The 16,273-nt window shown below is 40.5% G+C and overlaps 1 protein-coding gene across 1 annotated transcript in view; it reads left to right on the plus strand.

Annotated features, from left to right (window-relative positions):
* Positions 1–16,273, plus strand: part of LOC121271161 (voltage-dependent P/Q-type calcium channel subunit alpha-1A-like) — a 760,453-nt gene that overhangs the window by 493,676 nt on the left and 250,504 nt on the right. Inside the window, exons 13-19 of the mRNA XM_041176921.1 lie at positions 432–521; positions 4,425–4,634; positions 7,126–7,238; positions 8,042–8,154; positions 9,512–9,643; positions 12,827–12,899; positions 14,353–14,470. Of these exons, the coding sequence (XP_041032855.1) occupies positions 432–521; positions 4,425–4,634; positions 7,126–7,238; positions 8,042–8,154; positions 9,512–9,643; positions 12,827–12,899; positions 14,353–14,470 (849 nt within the window). The remainder of the gene's footprint in view (positions 1–431; positions 522–4,424; positions 4,635–7,125; positions 7,239–8,041; positions 8,155–9,511; positions 9,644–12,826; positions 12,900–14,352; positions 14,471–16,273) is intronic.

Raw genomic sequence — 16,273 nt, forward strand, 5'->3', positions numbered from 1 at the left:
CCTGGGAGCACATCAGTTGTTTGCAGAGAGTCCCTAGGAGTACATCAGTCATTTGCAGTGTCCCTGGAATTGTGTCAGTGTTTGCAGAGAGTCTTGGTGAGTACATCAGTAATTTCAGGGATTCCCTAGGAGTGCATCAATATTTGCAGGGAGTCCCTGAGAGTGTGTCAGTTTTTGCAGTGAATCCCTGGGAATGTATCAGTTTTTTCAAGGAGTCCCTTGGACGGCTAAAATTCTGAAGGACCGCAGAAGTATAAAGTATTTACGGGGTTCACTGTTAGTGTGCCAATATTTACAGAAAGACGCTATAAAGAAAATTTGAAATTCATTATTTTAAAAAAGTTTATTTCCTTCTTTTAAGAATTAAGTCTCTCCACTCCACCTCATCCAATTTCTTTCTCTTTATCTGTCTTTTCCTGCCTTCTTTCCAGCTATGAGGAGGGGAACAATAAAAAAGAGTAAAACTGATTTACTGAATCCTGAAGAGGGTGAAGATCACCTGGCAGACATCTCCTCTGTTGGTGAGTGTTTTACATAGGGCAACAGTTTTAGCTCAGCAGGCGGGCATGCGCCCGAATCACTCAAGCGTAAAATGATGCGCATTGATATCGGGCGATCCTTCCAACATCAACGCACAGTCAGGCAATATTTCATTCAGCGGGCGTGCATCAGAGTCGGCAGCGCACCCGCCAACAATTAAAAGGCCTGTTAAGGCCATTAAATTATGAATTAACTTGAATTTTTCACTGCCTGTTCATCCTTATGGTTGGTAGGCAGGCAAAAAGGACAAGCGGCCCTTGCACTTTTTAGGAAATCTCATTCACAGACGGGATGAGGTTTCATAAAGCAAATAAAAATAAAATAAACATTTTAAATCAATATTAATAACATTTCCCTGCTCATGTGACAGAGTGACATGAGGGGATAGGTTTCATTACATTTTTAATTTCTTTATTTTTTTTCTATAGCTCTTCATCTCCCTAAGGCAGCTCTGTGCCTCAGGGAGATTATGAAGTGCACACTTATGAAGCTCGCCCCACTCACCCTCCTCCCCCTCTCCACACAGGCAGCACTGAGCGCTGCCATTCATGTTTCAAGCTGGGCCAAGCCTGCTCGACAAGGGTGAAATTCTGTCCATGGTGCTGCTTTCAGTGCCAAATTGCAGTAAGAAATGTGACAAATAATGTAAAAAGTATTTTGAATTTCCCAAATGGCTCTATTGGAAAATGCAGTGTGGAACTGAATGGGCAGACAGTAAAGTTATAGATTTGATTCTAGTTTTGTATCAAGTTGGGCTGATCTCAATCATAGCAGCAGTAGGGGAGCCTGAACCATATTCCTGCTCCACTGACTGCTTATTGTTTAGATTCACAGGTGGCTTAAACTACAGACATGCCCTATTTTAATTATCCAGTCTCTTCCTGATCAGTTTTAAGTTTTCCAAAAAGGCTTTACTAAATTAGAGAGAATTGAAAGTGATATAGTTTATTCTGAAACTAGGGTCTTAAATCTGAGCAAAGGAAATTATGAAGGTATGAGGAGGAAGTTGGCTGTGGTGAAGTGGGAAAATATACTAAAAATTTTGACGGTAGACAGGCACTGGCTAGTATTTAAAGAAGTTTAACACGGTCTAAAACAAATATACATTCCTCTAAGACACAAACATCCAACAGGAAAGGTGAATCAACTGTGGCTAACAAAAGAAGTTAAAGATTGTATTAGGTGAAAGGAAGTGGCTTATAAGGTTGCCAGAAAAAGTGGTAAGCTCAACGATTGGGAGCAATTTAGAACCCAGCAAAGGAGGACCAAGAAACTGATCAAGTAAGGGAAAAGAGAATATGCAAGCAAGCAAGAAATACAAAGGCAGACTGTAAAAGCTCTTTCATTATGTGAAAAGGAAAAGATTAGCAAGGACAGATGTGGGCTCATTACAGGCAGAGACAGGAGAATTCATAACGGAGAATAGGGAAATGGCAGAGAAACTAAACAATTACATTATGTTTGTCTTCACGGAGGAAGATACAGAAAATCTCCCAGAAATACTGGGGAACCAAGGAACTTGTGAAAATGAGGAACTGAAAAAAATTTGTATTAATAAAGGGGTATCACTTGAGAAGTTAATTGGATTGAGGGTTGATAAATCCCCTGGGACCTGATGAGCTACATCCCAGATTCTGGAAAGGTTCCTGCAGACTGGAAAGTAACAAATGTAGCCCCACTATTTAAAAAGCAGGGAGAGAGAAAACGGAGTACTATAGACCTGTTAGTTTGATGTCAATGGTTGGAAAATGTTAGAATCTATTCTAAAGGATGTGATAACTAGACACTTAGAAAAGAATGATATGATTGGGCAGAGTCAACATGGATTTATGAAAGGGAAACCGTGTTTGACAAACCTGTTGGAGTTTTTTGAGGATGTTACTTATAACAGATAAAGAAGAATCAGTGGAATGATGTGGTGTATTTGGATTTTCAGAAGGCTTTTGATATGGTTCCACACAGGAGGTTAATAAACAAAGTTAGATCAAATGGGATTGGGGGTAATATATTCCAGTTGTGGAAGGGTCATGAGGACTCGAAACGTCAACTCTTCTTCTCCGCCGATGCTGCCAGACCTGCTGAGTTTTCCCAGGTAATTCTGTTATTGTTTAGGAGGAATATAAGTTGTGAGGAGGATGCAAGGAGGCTTCAAGGGAACTTGGACAGGCTAAGTGAATGGGCAAGAACTTGGCAGATGGAATATAATGTGAATAATTGTGAAATTATCCACTTTGGTAGAAACACAGAAAGGCAGAGTATTTCTTAAATAGTGAGAGGCTGGGAAGTGTGGGTGTCCAAAGGCACCTGGGTGTCCTTGTTCTTGAGGCACTAAAAGTTAGCATGTAACTCTTTCGAGTACAAACATGTTTCCATCTGTTTCAGATGAAGTTACATTGTTTCATAGTTTGCCATTGTGAGATTTGAACTCTTGATCTTGGGGTTACAAACCCAGTACCATAACCACATGGCTATTTAGGCCAAGCTAAAAAATAACAGCCTGCCCATGCCAACCAGACAACGGGGTGGGGCAGTGTAACTCTTTCGAGTACAAACCCGTTTCCATCTGTTTCAGATGAAGTTACATTGTTTCATAGTTTGCCATTGTGAGATTTGAACTCTTGATCTTGGGGTTACAAACCCAGTACCATAACCACTTGGCTATTTAGGCCAAGCAAAAGTTAGCGTGTAGGTGCAGCAAGCAATTAGGAAGGCAAATGGTATGTTTGTATTCATTGCAAGGGGATTTGAGTGCAGGAGTAAAGATGTCTTGCTGCAATTGTATAGAGCTTTGGTGGGACTGCACCTGGAGTATTGTGTACAGTTTTGATCTCCTTATCTAAGGAAGGATATACTTGCCATAGAAGGAGTGCAATGGAGGTTCACCAGATTAATCCCTGGGATGGCGGGATTGCCTTATGAGGAGTGATTGAGGAAATTGGGCCTGTATTCTCTAGAGTTTTGAAGAATGAGGGGTGATCTCATTGAAACTTAGAAAATTCTTACAGGTGACAGGGTGGATGTAGATAGGATATTTCCCCTGGCTGATGAGTCTAGAACCAGGGACACAATCTCAGAATAAGGGGCAGGCCATTTAAGAAGAGATAAGGAGGAATTTCTTGACTCAGGGGGTGGTGAATCTTTCAAATTCTCTGCGCCAGAAGCTCAGTCATTAAGCATGCTCAAGACAGAAATCAATAGATTTCTGGATACTAAGTTGTCAAGGAATATGGGGATAGCACGGGAAAGTGGATTGAGGTAAATAATCAGCCATAATCTAATTGAATGGCAGAGCAGGCTCAACAGGCCAAATGGCCTATTCCTGTTCCTGTGTTCCTAAATTGCCCATCTCAACTCCACTAATGTGTAAAGTGACATAGCAGTGACTAATGTTCTTGAACTATTTAAATCAAGCATTTTTCTTGCTGCAACCATCATGATTTGGGCTTCCTGAATGATTTGGTGGGTTAAATACATCATCTGGTATGGTACTAAGCCTTACTAGAAGGAGCCAAGGTTCCACAACTGATCATTGCTGAGTTCACTGATTTAAGTCAGAGTGTTGCAGTTGGCTTCCATGCGCCTGTGCTATTACTGCTCTTGATTGCTACAGACATCTGTGCAGGTCGTGGACTTAGTATGGGGGTAGAATTGGACTTAATTATGATGGCTCATAGTTGATTAGCTTGCACATGATGATTGGTCATTCAGATATGGAATAGCTGCTGGTCCTCAGCACATTATACTTCAGTGCAAGGCACCAGCTTCAGGAGAGGAGAGAAGAAAAGGAGGGTAAACCAGCGAATTGGCAAAATCAGAAATTTTAATCAATACGCTAATCAAATCTTTTTTATTAATTGGCTGTCTGTTGTTTTCTGCTGGAACAGGATCTCCTTTTACAAGAGCAAGTATTAAAAGTGCCAAACTTGAGGGTTCTTCATTTTTCCGTAAGAAGGAAAGACGGTTTCGCTTCTTCGTCCGACGGGTAGTGAAAACTCAGGCCTTTTACTGGACTGTCCTTAGTCTGGTAGCACTTAACACCTTGTGTATTGCAATTGTACACTACAAGCAGCCAGACTGGCTCTCCGACTTCCTCTGTGAGTGTCTCAGCAGGTTATTCATACATGTTGTATATTACATTGTTTCATAGTTTGCCATGGTGAGATTTGAACTCTTGATCTTGGGGTTACAAGCCCAGTACCATAACCACTTGGCTATTTAGGCCAAGCGCATACATGTTATATATAGTGCACAGCTCAGACTGTGCTGTGAATTAGATACAGATCAAGGGGGTGATAGGTTCTTATCTAAAATGTCATCTATACCTATTTCAAAGAGTTCAAACCTCAAAGCACAGTCCTATTTGAATTGCTGTTTACAGTGCTCACTATAATTATGTAGAAGTGTGTGTTATGCCATTAACAGAAGGTTGTTCAATTTTTAGACCTCTTGTGACATGCCATTTAAGGGGTTTACAGGCTCCTCAGACTGGGGTTATTTTAATGAGACTGGCTGCTGCCTGGCTAATTGAAGAGTGCCTAGGGACATTCTGCAGGAATAGTACATCTTACATATATTGTAATAGAGAAAACAAAACCTCTATATTACAACAGAATAATACACCCTGTATCTTTTATAATAGAATAGTGTGTTATAGTAGAATGGACCTTATATATATAATATATAATAATAGTACAGCTTATATTTATTAAAGAATCATGCGACCTGAATGTACAAATTCCTATATCTCTATTTTAATGTAATAAAAACAAAAAACTGCGGATGCTGGAAATCCAAAACAAAAACAGAAATACCTGGAAAAACTCAACAGGTCTGGCAGCATCAGCGAAAAAGAGCAAAGTTGGCGTTTCGAGGCCTCATGACCCTTCAACAGAACTAAGAAATAGGAAAGAGGTGAAATATAAGCTGGTTTAAGGGGGGGAGGGTTGTTGGGACAAGCAAGCAGTGATAGGATGAGATAACCAAAAGATGTCACAGACAAAAGAACAAAGCGTTGTTGAAGGTGGTGATATTATCTAAAAGAATGTGCTAATTAAGATTGGAGAGCAGGACAAGCAAGGTAGCTCTAGAGGGGGTGGGGTGAAATAAACCATGGATGGAATACATTTAAAAATAATGGAAATAGGTGGGAAAAGAAAAATCTATATAAATGATTAGAAGAAACAAAAGGGAGGGGGAAGAAACGGAAAGGGGGTGGGGATGGAGGATGGAGTTCAAGATATAAAGTTGTTGAACTCAATACTCAGTCTGGAAGGCTGTAAAGCGCCTAGTTGGAAGATGAGGTGCTGTTCCTCCAGTTTGCATTAAGCTTCACTGGAACAATGCAGCAAGCCAAGGACAGACGTAGGCAAGAGAGCAGGGTGGAGTGTTAAAATGGCAAGTGACAGGGAGGTCTGGGTCATTCTTGCGGACAGACCGAAGGTGTTCTGCAAAGCGGTCATCCAGCCTGCATTTGGTCTCTCCAATGTAGAGGAAATTGCATTGGGAGCAACAAATGCCGTAGACTAAGTTGGGGGAAATGCAAGTGAAATGCTGCTTCACTTGAAAGGAATGTTTGGGCCCTTGGATGGTGAGGAGAGAGAAAGTGAAGGGACAGGTGTTGCATATTTTGCGTTTGCATTGGGAGGTGCTATAGGTGGGGGTTGAGGAGTACGGGGTGATGGAGGAGTGGACCAGGGTGTCACGGAGGGAATGATCCCTAAAGAATGCTGCCAACTCCAGCACGATGCCACCACCAAACACATCTTCCCTTCACCCCCCCCGGTGGCATTGGAGAGACCAAACGCAGACTGGATGATTGCTTTGCAGAACACCTTCAGTCTGTCTGCAAGAATGACCCAGACCTCCCTGTCACTTGCCATTTTAACACTCCACCCTGCTCCCTTGCCCACATGTCTGTCCTTGGCTTGCTGCATTGTTCCAGTGAAGCTCAATGCAAACTGGAGGAACAGCACCTCATCTTCCGACTAGACATTTTACAGCCTTCTGGACTGAATATTGAGTTCAACAAGTTTAGGTCTTGAGCTCCCTCCTCCATCCCCACCCCCTTGCTGTTTCTTCCCCCTCCCTTTTGTTTTTTCCAATAATTTATATATATTTTTCTTTTCCCACCTACTTCCATTATTTTTAAATGTATTCCACCCATGGTTTGTTACACCCCACCCTCACTAGAGCTACCTTGCTTGTCCTGCTCTCCAATCTTAATTAGCACATTCTTTTAGATAATATCACCATCTTCAACACCTCTTTGTTCTTTTGTCTGTGACATCTTTTGGTTATCTCCTCCTATCACTGTTTGCTTGTCCCAACAACCCTCCCCCCGCCCCTTAAACCAGCTTATATTTCACCCCTTTCCTATTTCTACTTAGTTCTGTTGAAGGGTCATGAGGACTCAAAACGTCAACTTTGCTCTTCTTCGCTGATGCTGCCAGACCTGCTGAGTTTTTCCAGGTATTTCTGTTCCTATTTTAATGTAAACTTGCCTTGTTATAATTATATTCCCTTGCCATTGTTTAGACTGTATGTACTCCAATGTTAACTGATTGTTTTTTTTTCCTCCATTTTCAGACTATGCAGAATTCATTTTCTTAGCACTCTTTATGTCAGAAATGTTTATAAAAATGTATGGGCTTGGAACTAGGCCTTACTTTCATTCTTCTTTCAACTGTTTTGATTGTGCGGTAAGTGGCATGTAACAATTTCTTTCTAAGGCTTTTATTCTTGGACCCTGTGATGTCTCAGTTGGTAAATACACTGCATAGTGTTTAGCTGAGCTGACTAGGAAAGACCTGGATTCAGTGTCTGACTTGTGATAATTTAGCTGAATTCGCTATATGGGCTCCCAGAGGATGAGGCACTGGGACCTGCTGGTGCCTGGAAGCTATATCCTAGGGTTAGCTCCTGAACTGATCAATTCTTATGTTGAAGAGTGGAGAAGCTCAGTTATGGAGATTCTCTCTGTAGTAAGTTTTGAATGTGATTAGCAGGAGAAGAATTGCTTTGGTTGCTGTGTGAAAACATTTTTAATGTGCTCATAAAGATTTTATTCTGGTTGGTATTTGTAGTCAGACATGAATGTTCAAAAAGAAAAAAAACAGTAAAGTAATCCTTCATAAACTTGTTCACAGTGTTAGCAAACTTCACTTGTTACAGATAAGTATGATTCTGTCCTCGGTTAACATTCATATATGTGCCCTTCCAGTAGGGTACATTGGATAGTGATCACCTCACTCTTTCCCTCTCTATTCCATTTCTGTGAGTAAATCTGGAAAAAACGTTGGGTTGCTGGTTTGGGTATGACTGTTGATGAGGACTTTGGATCATTTCTCATGAAGGGAGCCGAGAGAATTGTTAGCCTTTTCCCATTCAGACTCTGACTGAGCTGCTTTTTATTCCTAATGTTCTGTATTTTGATTCGAGATTTCCAGTATAACTAGTTTTTATTCTCTCTAATGATGGGTGAATCTCTACTCTCTTGTTTCAGGTTATTATAGGCAGTATTTTTGAAGTGTTCTGGGCTGCTGTTAAGCCAGGTACCTCTTTTGGCATCAGTGTTTTACGGGCACTCAGGTTACTTCGAATATTCAAAGTTACAAAGTAAGTTTGCCCAGTTCTTCATCCTGTCTGTTCCACATTTGGCTGATACTATTGATGTTCACAGACTCTAGGTTGTACTTACACCATCGATATACACTGAATTTGGTTCCCTAATTACTTTGGATAGTTTTATTGCAAATAGGGTAGAGTGTAAATTGATTGACAGTAAATTCAAATGAACTATTCAGTGAGGTAGAACTGGTGCATCTACCAAGGACCAGGCTAAGAACCCATCTCATACTAATGGAAATGTAATCTTCTCTCTCTCATCTGTGAGGATCCTTCATGACCTTAGTTTGTTGAGTCTCAACTCAGTTCTGATGACTGAGGACCAAGGCACAAAACTGCCCCTAATTGGCAATCTCACTGAGAGACCACACTAATCCTGTGGTGGAAATGGAAATGTAGAATGCTGGTGCAATAGGGGGCATTCATCTATAGTATGACTGAGATCTATTCATGGAAGCAGCCTATACCTAATTGACCTCAAGCACCTAGGTGCCTGAAATGAAAAGTGTCTCTCAATCCCCAGTGCTAACATTCCTGAGCTTGATTTGCATCCTATATATCCCTCATTGGTGACCAGTTTTAAAATAGTACTGGCAAAGGACTTGTAATAGGTCTGCCATTCCTTTTCATACATTGATGGCAAATGCCACAGATGGTTTTGGATTGAATATATTTCAATTTCCTTTCAATATATGGATGAACAGACTAGTTAAAACAATCTGATGGTGCATCCATGTGTGCACAAAGAACACTTCATTATGATTCCAGGCCAACAGTGCATAAATCCTTGAGTAATAATGATATCAGAACATCCTACTCTCTTCCACCTATAATCTCACAGAAAATACATAAACTTGAAAAAATGGTCTACAGAGGATATTTGGCTGTATACAATATTTAGTGGTTAGTCTTGATATAATGGGGGGTAGAATTTTATGCCAGTGGGATTTTACAGTCCCACCGAAGTCAATGGACTTTTGAGCGGCTTGCCACGTTTTACAGCCCCAGCCCTGCCGCGACAAGGCCGTAAAATTCCGCCCAGCATATTGAGTTGAGGCTGCTGGTTGGACAAATACTAAATCTAGTAACTGAATGTATCATCAATCCAAATTTAACGATTGTTATTAATTTTATTTAGCTGATTTTTTTTGAAGTGGTACTTTTATTTGAGAGGAATGCTTGTGGTTGTTCTGGTGAAATTGGGCTTTCAGTCTGTATAAAAGCACTTAGTAAACATCTGTGAAATGTTCATATTGTACTATTAACACAGGTACAGGATTTAATGTTGTATCGAATTTTGGCTTCCTCTAACACAATAAAACTGATAGATATTTTTTCTTCTTCCCAGGTACTGGGCTTCTCTTCGAAACTTGGTCGTCTCCTTATTGAGTTCCATGAAGTCTATTATTAGCTTATTGTTCCTATTGTTCCTCTTTATTGTTGTATTTGCTCTTTTAGGGATGCAGCTCTTTGGTGGCCAGTAAGTACCAGGTTCCTAGATATTTTGTTGTGTATGCATGTCATCTATGATTGCATTCTTTAGTCAAATATTGCATCAAACTGTGAATACTTAATCATATGAAGGAAATAGTTTGATGAGCCGTAATTGTACAATTGTAATGGGGTCATAGCTAGGAACTGATTTCAAGCAGTGCTGATTATAATGGGAGATTTTGCTAAATACTGTACAAAGATTGATCATTGTTTGTGGTTTTGCTAAATACTGTGTGTTACGATCTCCGTACAGACAGATAACTTTTAAAAATAAATTTGAACTTCCAGTTAATAGTCGAAAGGATGACATGACAAAATTTCACATTTTAAGACTTCTACTGTAGCAAATTGACTAAACACTATTTTTGTAGACAATTTATACTTTAAACCACAAAACAGAACATTCCCTGTTTGAGTATTGTTGAAAAAAAGAGACATGCCATTGAAGCTTTTTGTCTTGCATTTATCAGGACAGATGCAAGAATGCCAAATTTCCAGGGAAGCAACAATTTATAATGCATGAGAAAAGAGTGCTGATTGATTGACAAGTCAGCTCTGATTTTGATGAGCTATTGTCTCCCATGCTTTTGTTTAATTCAAAAAAAGTGCAATGCCTAGACATGATCCTTTTGCCTGCAGATAACAGGTCCCAGCATATGAATATATGTAGCTTTTAGCAAGTGTCACTAAGCCACATTGTGAACCTGACTGATAATCTATAATTCTTAGCACATTCGGGATAGTTCAGCAACAGCTGCCCAATCATGGAATTACTTCTAACATTAAACATTATTTCTGAGTTTGCAAGCACAGGCTGGTTGTCTATGGTCAGTACTCAGCCAAAGGGACATGCTGTTTGATATGATCTGTTACTCATCGGGACATACAACCTCCTTACCTGGCATCGCACTAGCACTGAAATTTATACACCACATGAGTAAGCAGAGACTGACCATACTTGAACAATTTTGAGTATGCTAAGACTTACACTAATAACCAATTTAAGATTATCAGTCATGCTCGCAATGTAGCTCACCTACAACTGCTAGAAACTACATGTTTTCTGCAGGCAAAAGGAACATGTCCAGACATTGCGCCTTTTTTGAATTAAACATGGGGGGACAATAACTCCTTGGTACATTCTCCATGGCAACACCTCAACTAATCAGAGCCGACTTTGCAACCATTCAGCATCCTATTCTCATACGGTACAAATTTTTGCTCCCCTTGAAATTTGATGTTCTTGTATATGTCCTGATGAGTGCAAGATGAAAAGCTTTGACAATATGTCTCTTTTTTTCAGCAATACTCAAGTTCTGTACTACTAAGCAACTATTCCCTTTTTCTTTTAGCACATTTGAAAACACACTTCACGGGTATAATTTACACTGTCCTTTAAGTAGACATTCAATCCTCCCGGAACCAACTCAAGGCGATTCTTGGCTCCAGAGGGTTTTCTTCTGTCCTTTTCCTTTCTCAGCCTGGAAACTTTTCATCTCAGAGCTGCCTTTCATGGTGAGGATTTTTCCTTAGAGATTCCTCATCTAGCTCAAGCTAGGCAAATCTTCCAGGCTTGTTTTAACTCTTCATAAATTCATTCTTTTCAATCTGAGCGTGAGCTGCCATCCACAATCCTGCAATGTGAACCACAGCGTCTTGCTGCATATCTCCCAGATCAGGGAAAATTAACCTTGCCTGTGGGTTTTCAGGAATATCTTAGAAACCCCAACCCTCACATAGCTCCCTCCATGGCAACGTGAATCACTTGGGTCTTGCATCTAGGTAGAAATGCTGATCAGCTATTCTTGAGACCCAACTCTCTTTTATCTTGGAACTAAATGGACAGTTTGAAGCATAACCTTTTACAACTGACATTTTCAACACTTTTCTGGGACTTTGGAGACTTACAGTCTATTCACAGTTAGCGCACAGGCTACTACCATAGTTTCCCAGTGTAAACACCTTATTCCCAATAAAACAATATGGGCTCCTTTTAATCTCCAACAATAAAACCACCCAGGCTTGTTGTCAGACTTCAGAACAGGTCACATGACCCCCTTCATTTTACCTTAAAGACACAGTCCTAAAACATAACAATCTTATAAACCTCATAATTGTAACATGTGGTACAGTTGATTGTGGAATGTGACTTTCAGTACTATGGGATGAGCAACAATTTCTGGCGTCACCAGCGACACCCACATCCCATGAACGAATAATAAAGAAAAACTATGTTATGATTGAACATGGTAGGAGAATTTAACCAAAAAAAGCTGAGAATAAAAATTGCAAGTTTGACAAAAAGGAACAAGTCTTTTACAAAGCTGAGACTAGTTTTTGTTTCAGTCACTTTTATCCTTCCAAACTAGTGCTAGAAAATGTTCACCTTCTCTGAATCCATCATTATTGAGATATGATTACATACCTGCTTCTCTTTTTTTACTTTTTGTCAGTTTTTCTCCCATGCTTTTCTTCTGATAGCTTTAACTCCTTGCTAGGATAGAGTGTTTCTAACTCTGTAACAGTAAAATTGCACAGATGTGCAATATTTTAGCAGTAATTTGGATCCTTTTCAAGAATAAGAAAAATAATATTTTAGCAAAACCTGAACAGAAAAAATTGGAATGCTCTAATTCTCATCATTGTCTGTATATGAGTGCAAGAAAATTGGAGTTTTAAGTTACAGGGAAAGGGAGGATTCGAAAATAACAAGAGACTAGGAGCACTGATAACTCATTGATTAAAGTAGGCACTGCATTCATTAAAACAGAGCAGACCTACTCTTGGGTTGAATTAGCAGATGTTAGCAGGGGCTGCAACTGGAATCAATGTTTGACATCCGTGCCCCAGATCCATGAGGAGCAAAGTCCATCTCTATTCAGTGACCTCAGCTGGAAAGTGTCTATGCAGGAAAAACAAGGTCAAGTTTGCTTTGTGACACTGGCCCTGCCCTACATTTAAATAGACTTTCATTGTCTGCATTCACATGTAAAGAATGACCATTTAGGAAAGATACTGAAGGGCTCTTGGTGTCATTGCCACTGGCTGGAAAGGATCAGCACTTTCAGAAAAGGAAGGGGGAACAATTGAAAAGAAAACAATTTGTTTTCAAATGAACTGGAAAGAAAAACAGTTTTGATTCTAAGTTTCCTCTTCTTAAATGTTACAGATTTAATTTCGAGTCTGGCACACCCTCCACCAACTTTGACACTTTCCCTGCAGCAATAATGACTGTATTTCAGGTAAGATATGATGGTAAAATACTGACTGTAGCCATTGAGGGAGAAATAAGTAAATTGATCAGGACAGTAAAATATTCCACAAATTCTCATTCCAGGGTAAGAAAAAAAATGTATTTAGTTTCTGAAAAATGAATAAATAGTAATATACAGTCTTTCAATAAAATCTTTTATGCCAAGATGTCTCAAAGTACTTAACACAATGAATTACTGTTATTCAGGCAATTAAAGTGGCCTGGTGTTCAACTTAAATTGTGTAGATTTTGCTGCACAGTCTGTGACTTACTAATCTGCATATAGTCATTTAGTAGTACAGAACTTAAGTATTGCTGAAAAAAGAGACATGTTGAAGCTTTTCATCCCGCACTTATCAGGACTCTTCACAAGAATGCCAATATAAGGGGAAAACAACAATTTATACTGTATGAGAAGAGAGTGCCGATTGGTTGGCAAGTAGAATCTGAATTGGTAGAGGCGCTACCATGGAGAATGCACCAATTGATTGTGACTGACAGTAACCGCCAAGCATTGTTTGACATTTAAACCAGGCAGCTTGACCCTGATTGTCAAGCCATTCCCTGAGGAAAGAGTCAGCGAATGGTTATCACTTATTTTGTTTAGCTGAACAGGCGCAATGTTTGTGCATGATCTTTCTGTCTGCAAAGCCCTGTATGTATGTAGCTTTCAGTACATACAAATGCGCCACACTGTGAGCCCAACTGACATCCTAGCACACTGAGGATTATTTAGCAAATGTTGTCCAATCGCGGAATCCCATCTAATGTTGGACACCGTATTTTGAGTTTTGCAAGCATGGGCTCATTGGGTACGGTCTGTACCTTGCCCATTGCAAACAGCAGCTGTTTGATGCAATCCACCAGTCTTTGGACTGTACGGCTTACATGCTTAACATCACACTGGCAGTGAAATTCGTATACTACATTACTCATTTGTGTGATAGGCGGTACATCTTTTTGACTTGATGGCAGCATCCTGTTAGTGGCGAATACCACTCGTGTTGCTACTGCATTGTAGCTGCATGAAAAGCTAGATTCACCTGCAGTTCAAATTTTTGAGATACAGAGTCCACTTGCCAACCAATCAGCACTCTCTTCTGATACAGTATAAATGTTGTTTTCCCCTTATAGTGGTATACTTGTGAAGTGTCCTGATGAGTGCAAGACGAAAAACCTCAACATTTTTTTTTCAGTAATACTTAAGCTGCATCTATTAAAAGAAAAGAGCACTGTATTATGCAGCTTGATCTTTCCAGAATATTACAAAAATTTGACGTTTGGTATGCAGTTAGGAGTTTGAAAGGGACCTCTAACATGCTGCCATCTTTAATGTACTAACTGTGTGCACCACTAAAACTTTATTTTCTTGCTAATACATTGAGTGACAGGAAACAAAACTGAGTCTCAAGTAAATGATTGTCACATTTATTTCCTTTTAGATTCTGACTGGTGAAGATTGGAATGTTGTGATGTATGATGGGATAGAATCGCAGGGAGGTGTTAACAGAGGGATGATTTCTTCAGTCTATTTCATTGTTCTGACTCTCTTTGGGAACTGTATCCTTATCATTTCAAACATTAGCCCTGCTCCATCAGGAATATGGACACAACTTGATAGTCAAAGCAAATTATAATGACTCCAGTGGCTTGCTCAAATGCTGTACATTTCATGGCATGCTCCATATTCAGTGACAATTCTGTTACTTGCCTTCTGGCCCTCATGTTCTGAATTTTCTTACCAGGGAAAAGAGGTATTCCCTGTCTATCTTGTCATTATTGTAAATACCTCAATCAGACCATTCTAAAGCAGGCTTGTCCAACCTTTTTGCTTGTGGGGGGGTGCCAGCATGTCCTCCGCTCTGGTCCCCGGCAGTATGTCCTCCTCCCGGGTCCTGGCAGCCTGTCCTCATCTTGGGCCCTGGCAGCCTGTCCTCCTTCCTGACCACGCAGTTTTGCCTTCCACTCAGCAGTCTCTCTCTCTCTCTCTCTCTCTCTCTCTCTCTCTCTCTCTCTCTCTCTCTCTCTCTCTCTCTCTCTCTCTCTCTCTCTCTCTCCCCCCCCCCCCCCCCCCCCCCCCCCCCCCCCCCCCGGTAAACATCTCTCTCCCCAGCAAACTCACTGCAGTTGGTATTCGCTGCTCCACCGATCACAGGCTGTTAGCCTATTAGCAGCAAACACGGGAGAGGAACCGCCTGTGATTGAAGGAGAAGCTCCTTGCAGAACCTTCCAATGGACTTATCTTTCTTACCGGCATTTTGAAAAGTAGCTTCAGGGGCCACATAGAATGGCATTGCAGGCCATGGGTTGGACAAGCCTGCTTTATATAATCCTCAGCTTTTTATCCCAGATGTCATTCTGATGAATTATTGTTTGACTTTGTTCTGGGCCTGTAGCACCTTTCTGAAATAGGTTTCCAAAATTTGTGATGTAAACAGAGCTTTTAAGCAATCCAATGAGATGTTGCCTAATCCCTGACAGTCCAATCCTTACAATGTTTATTCTGTGCAATGAATAGAGGTTCGGCCAGTAGTTTTCTTTGTTCTACTATACCTTGAAAACAATAAGGCTAAGATGCTGTTTTTATAAAGTTATATTCTCCTCTTTCTCCAATAGGTTATTCCTATGTTATTTTGTATCCGTGGCAAAGAGAGTAGAATTGTTTGTCAGTGACCTGTCATCAGATCGAACCATAGTAAAGTTATAGCACAGAAAAGGCCATTCAGCTCATTGTGTCTGCGCTGGGCAAAAAAGAGAAAAAAAACTAGCTGCCCATTTTAATCCCACCTTCCAGCACATGGCCTGTGGCCTTGCACGTTACAGCACTTTACTTTAGGTGCAGGTCCAGGTACCTTTTAAATGAGTTGAGGGTTTCTGTCTCCACAGCAAACCAGGCAGTGAATCCCAAACACCCACCACCCCGTGGATGAAGAAGTTTTTCCTCATTTCCGCTCTAATCCTTCTACCAATCACCTTAAATCTGTGCCCCCTCATAAATGACCTCTCTGCTAGGGGAAACTGGGCATCCCTCAGCCTCCACAGTTCCAAGAAAACAGCTCCAGCCTATCCAATCTTTCCTCATAGTTGCAATTTTCAAGCCCTGGCAGCATTCTTGTAAATCTCCTCTGTACTCTCTCCAGAACAATTATATCTTTCCTATAATGTGGTAACCAGAACTGTACACAAAATTCCAGCAGTGACCTAATCAGCATTTTATACGTTCCATCGTTACATCCCTGCTTTTGTATTCAATACCTCGTCCAATAAATGAAAGCATTCCTTATGCTTTCTTTACTAGCCTATCCACCTGTCTTGCCATCTTCAGGGAACTGTGGACATGCACACCAAAGTCTCTCACTTCCT

Source organism: Carcharodon carcharias, chromosome 30 (genome assembly GCF_017639515.1).
Source record: "Carcharodon carcharias isolate sCarCar2 chromosome 30, sCarCar2.pri, whole genome shotgun sequence".
Lineage (NCBI taxonomy): Eukaryota > Metazoa > Chordata > Chondrichthyes > Lamniformes > Lamnidae > Carcharodon > Carcharodon carcharias.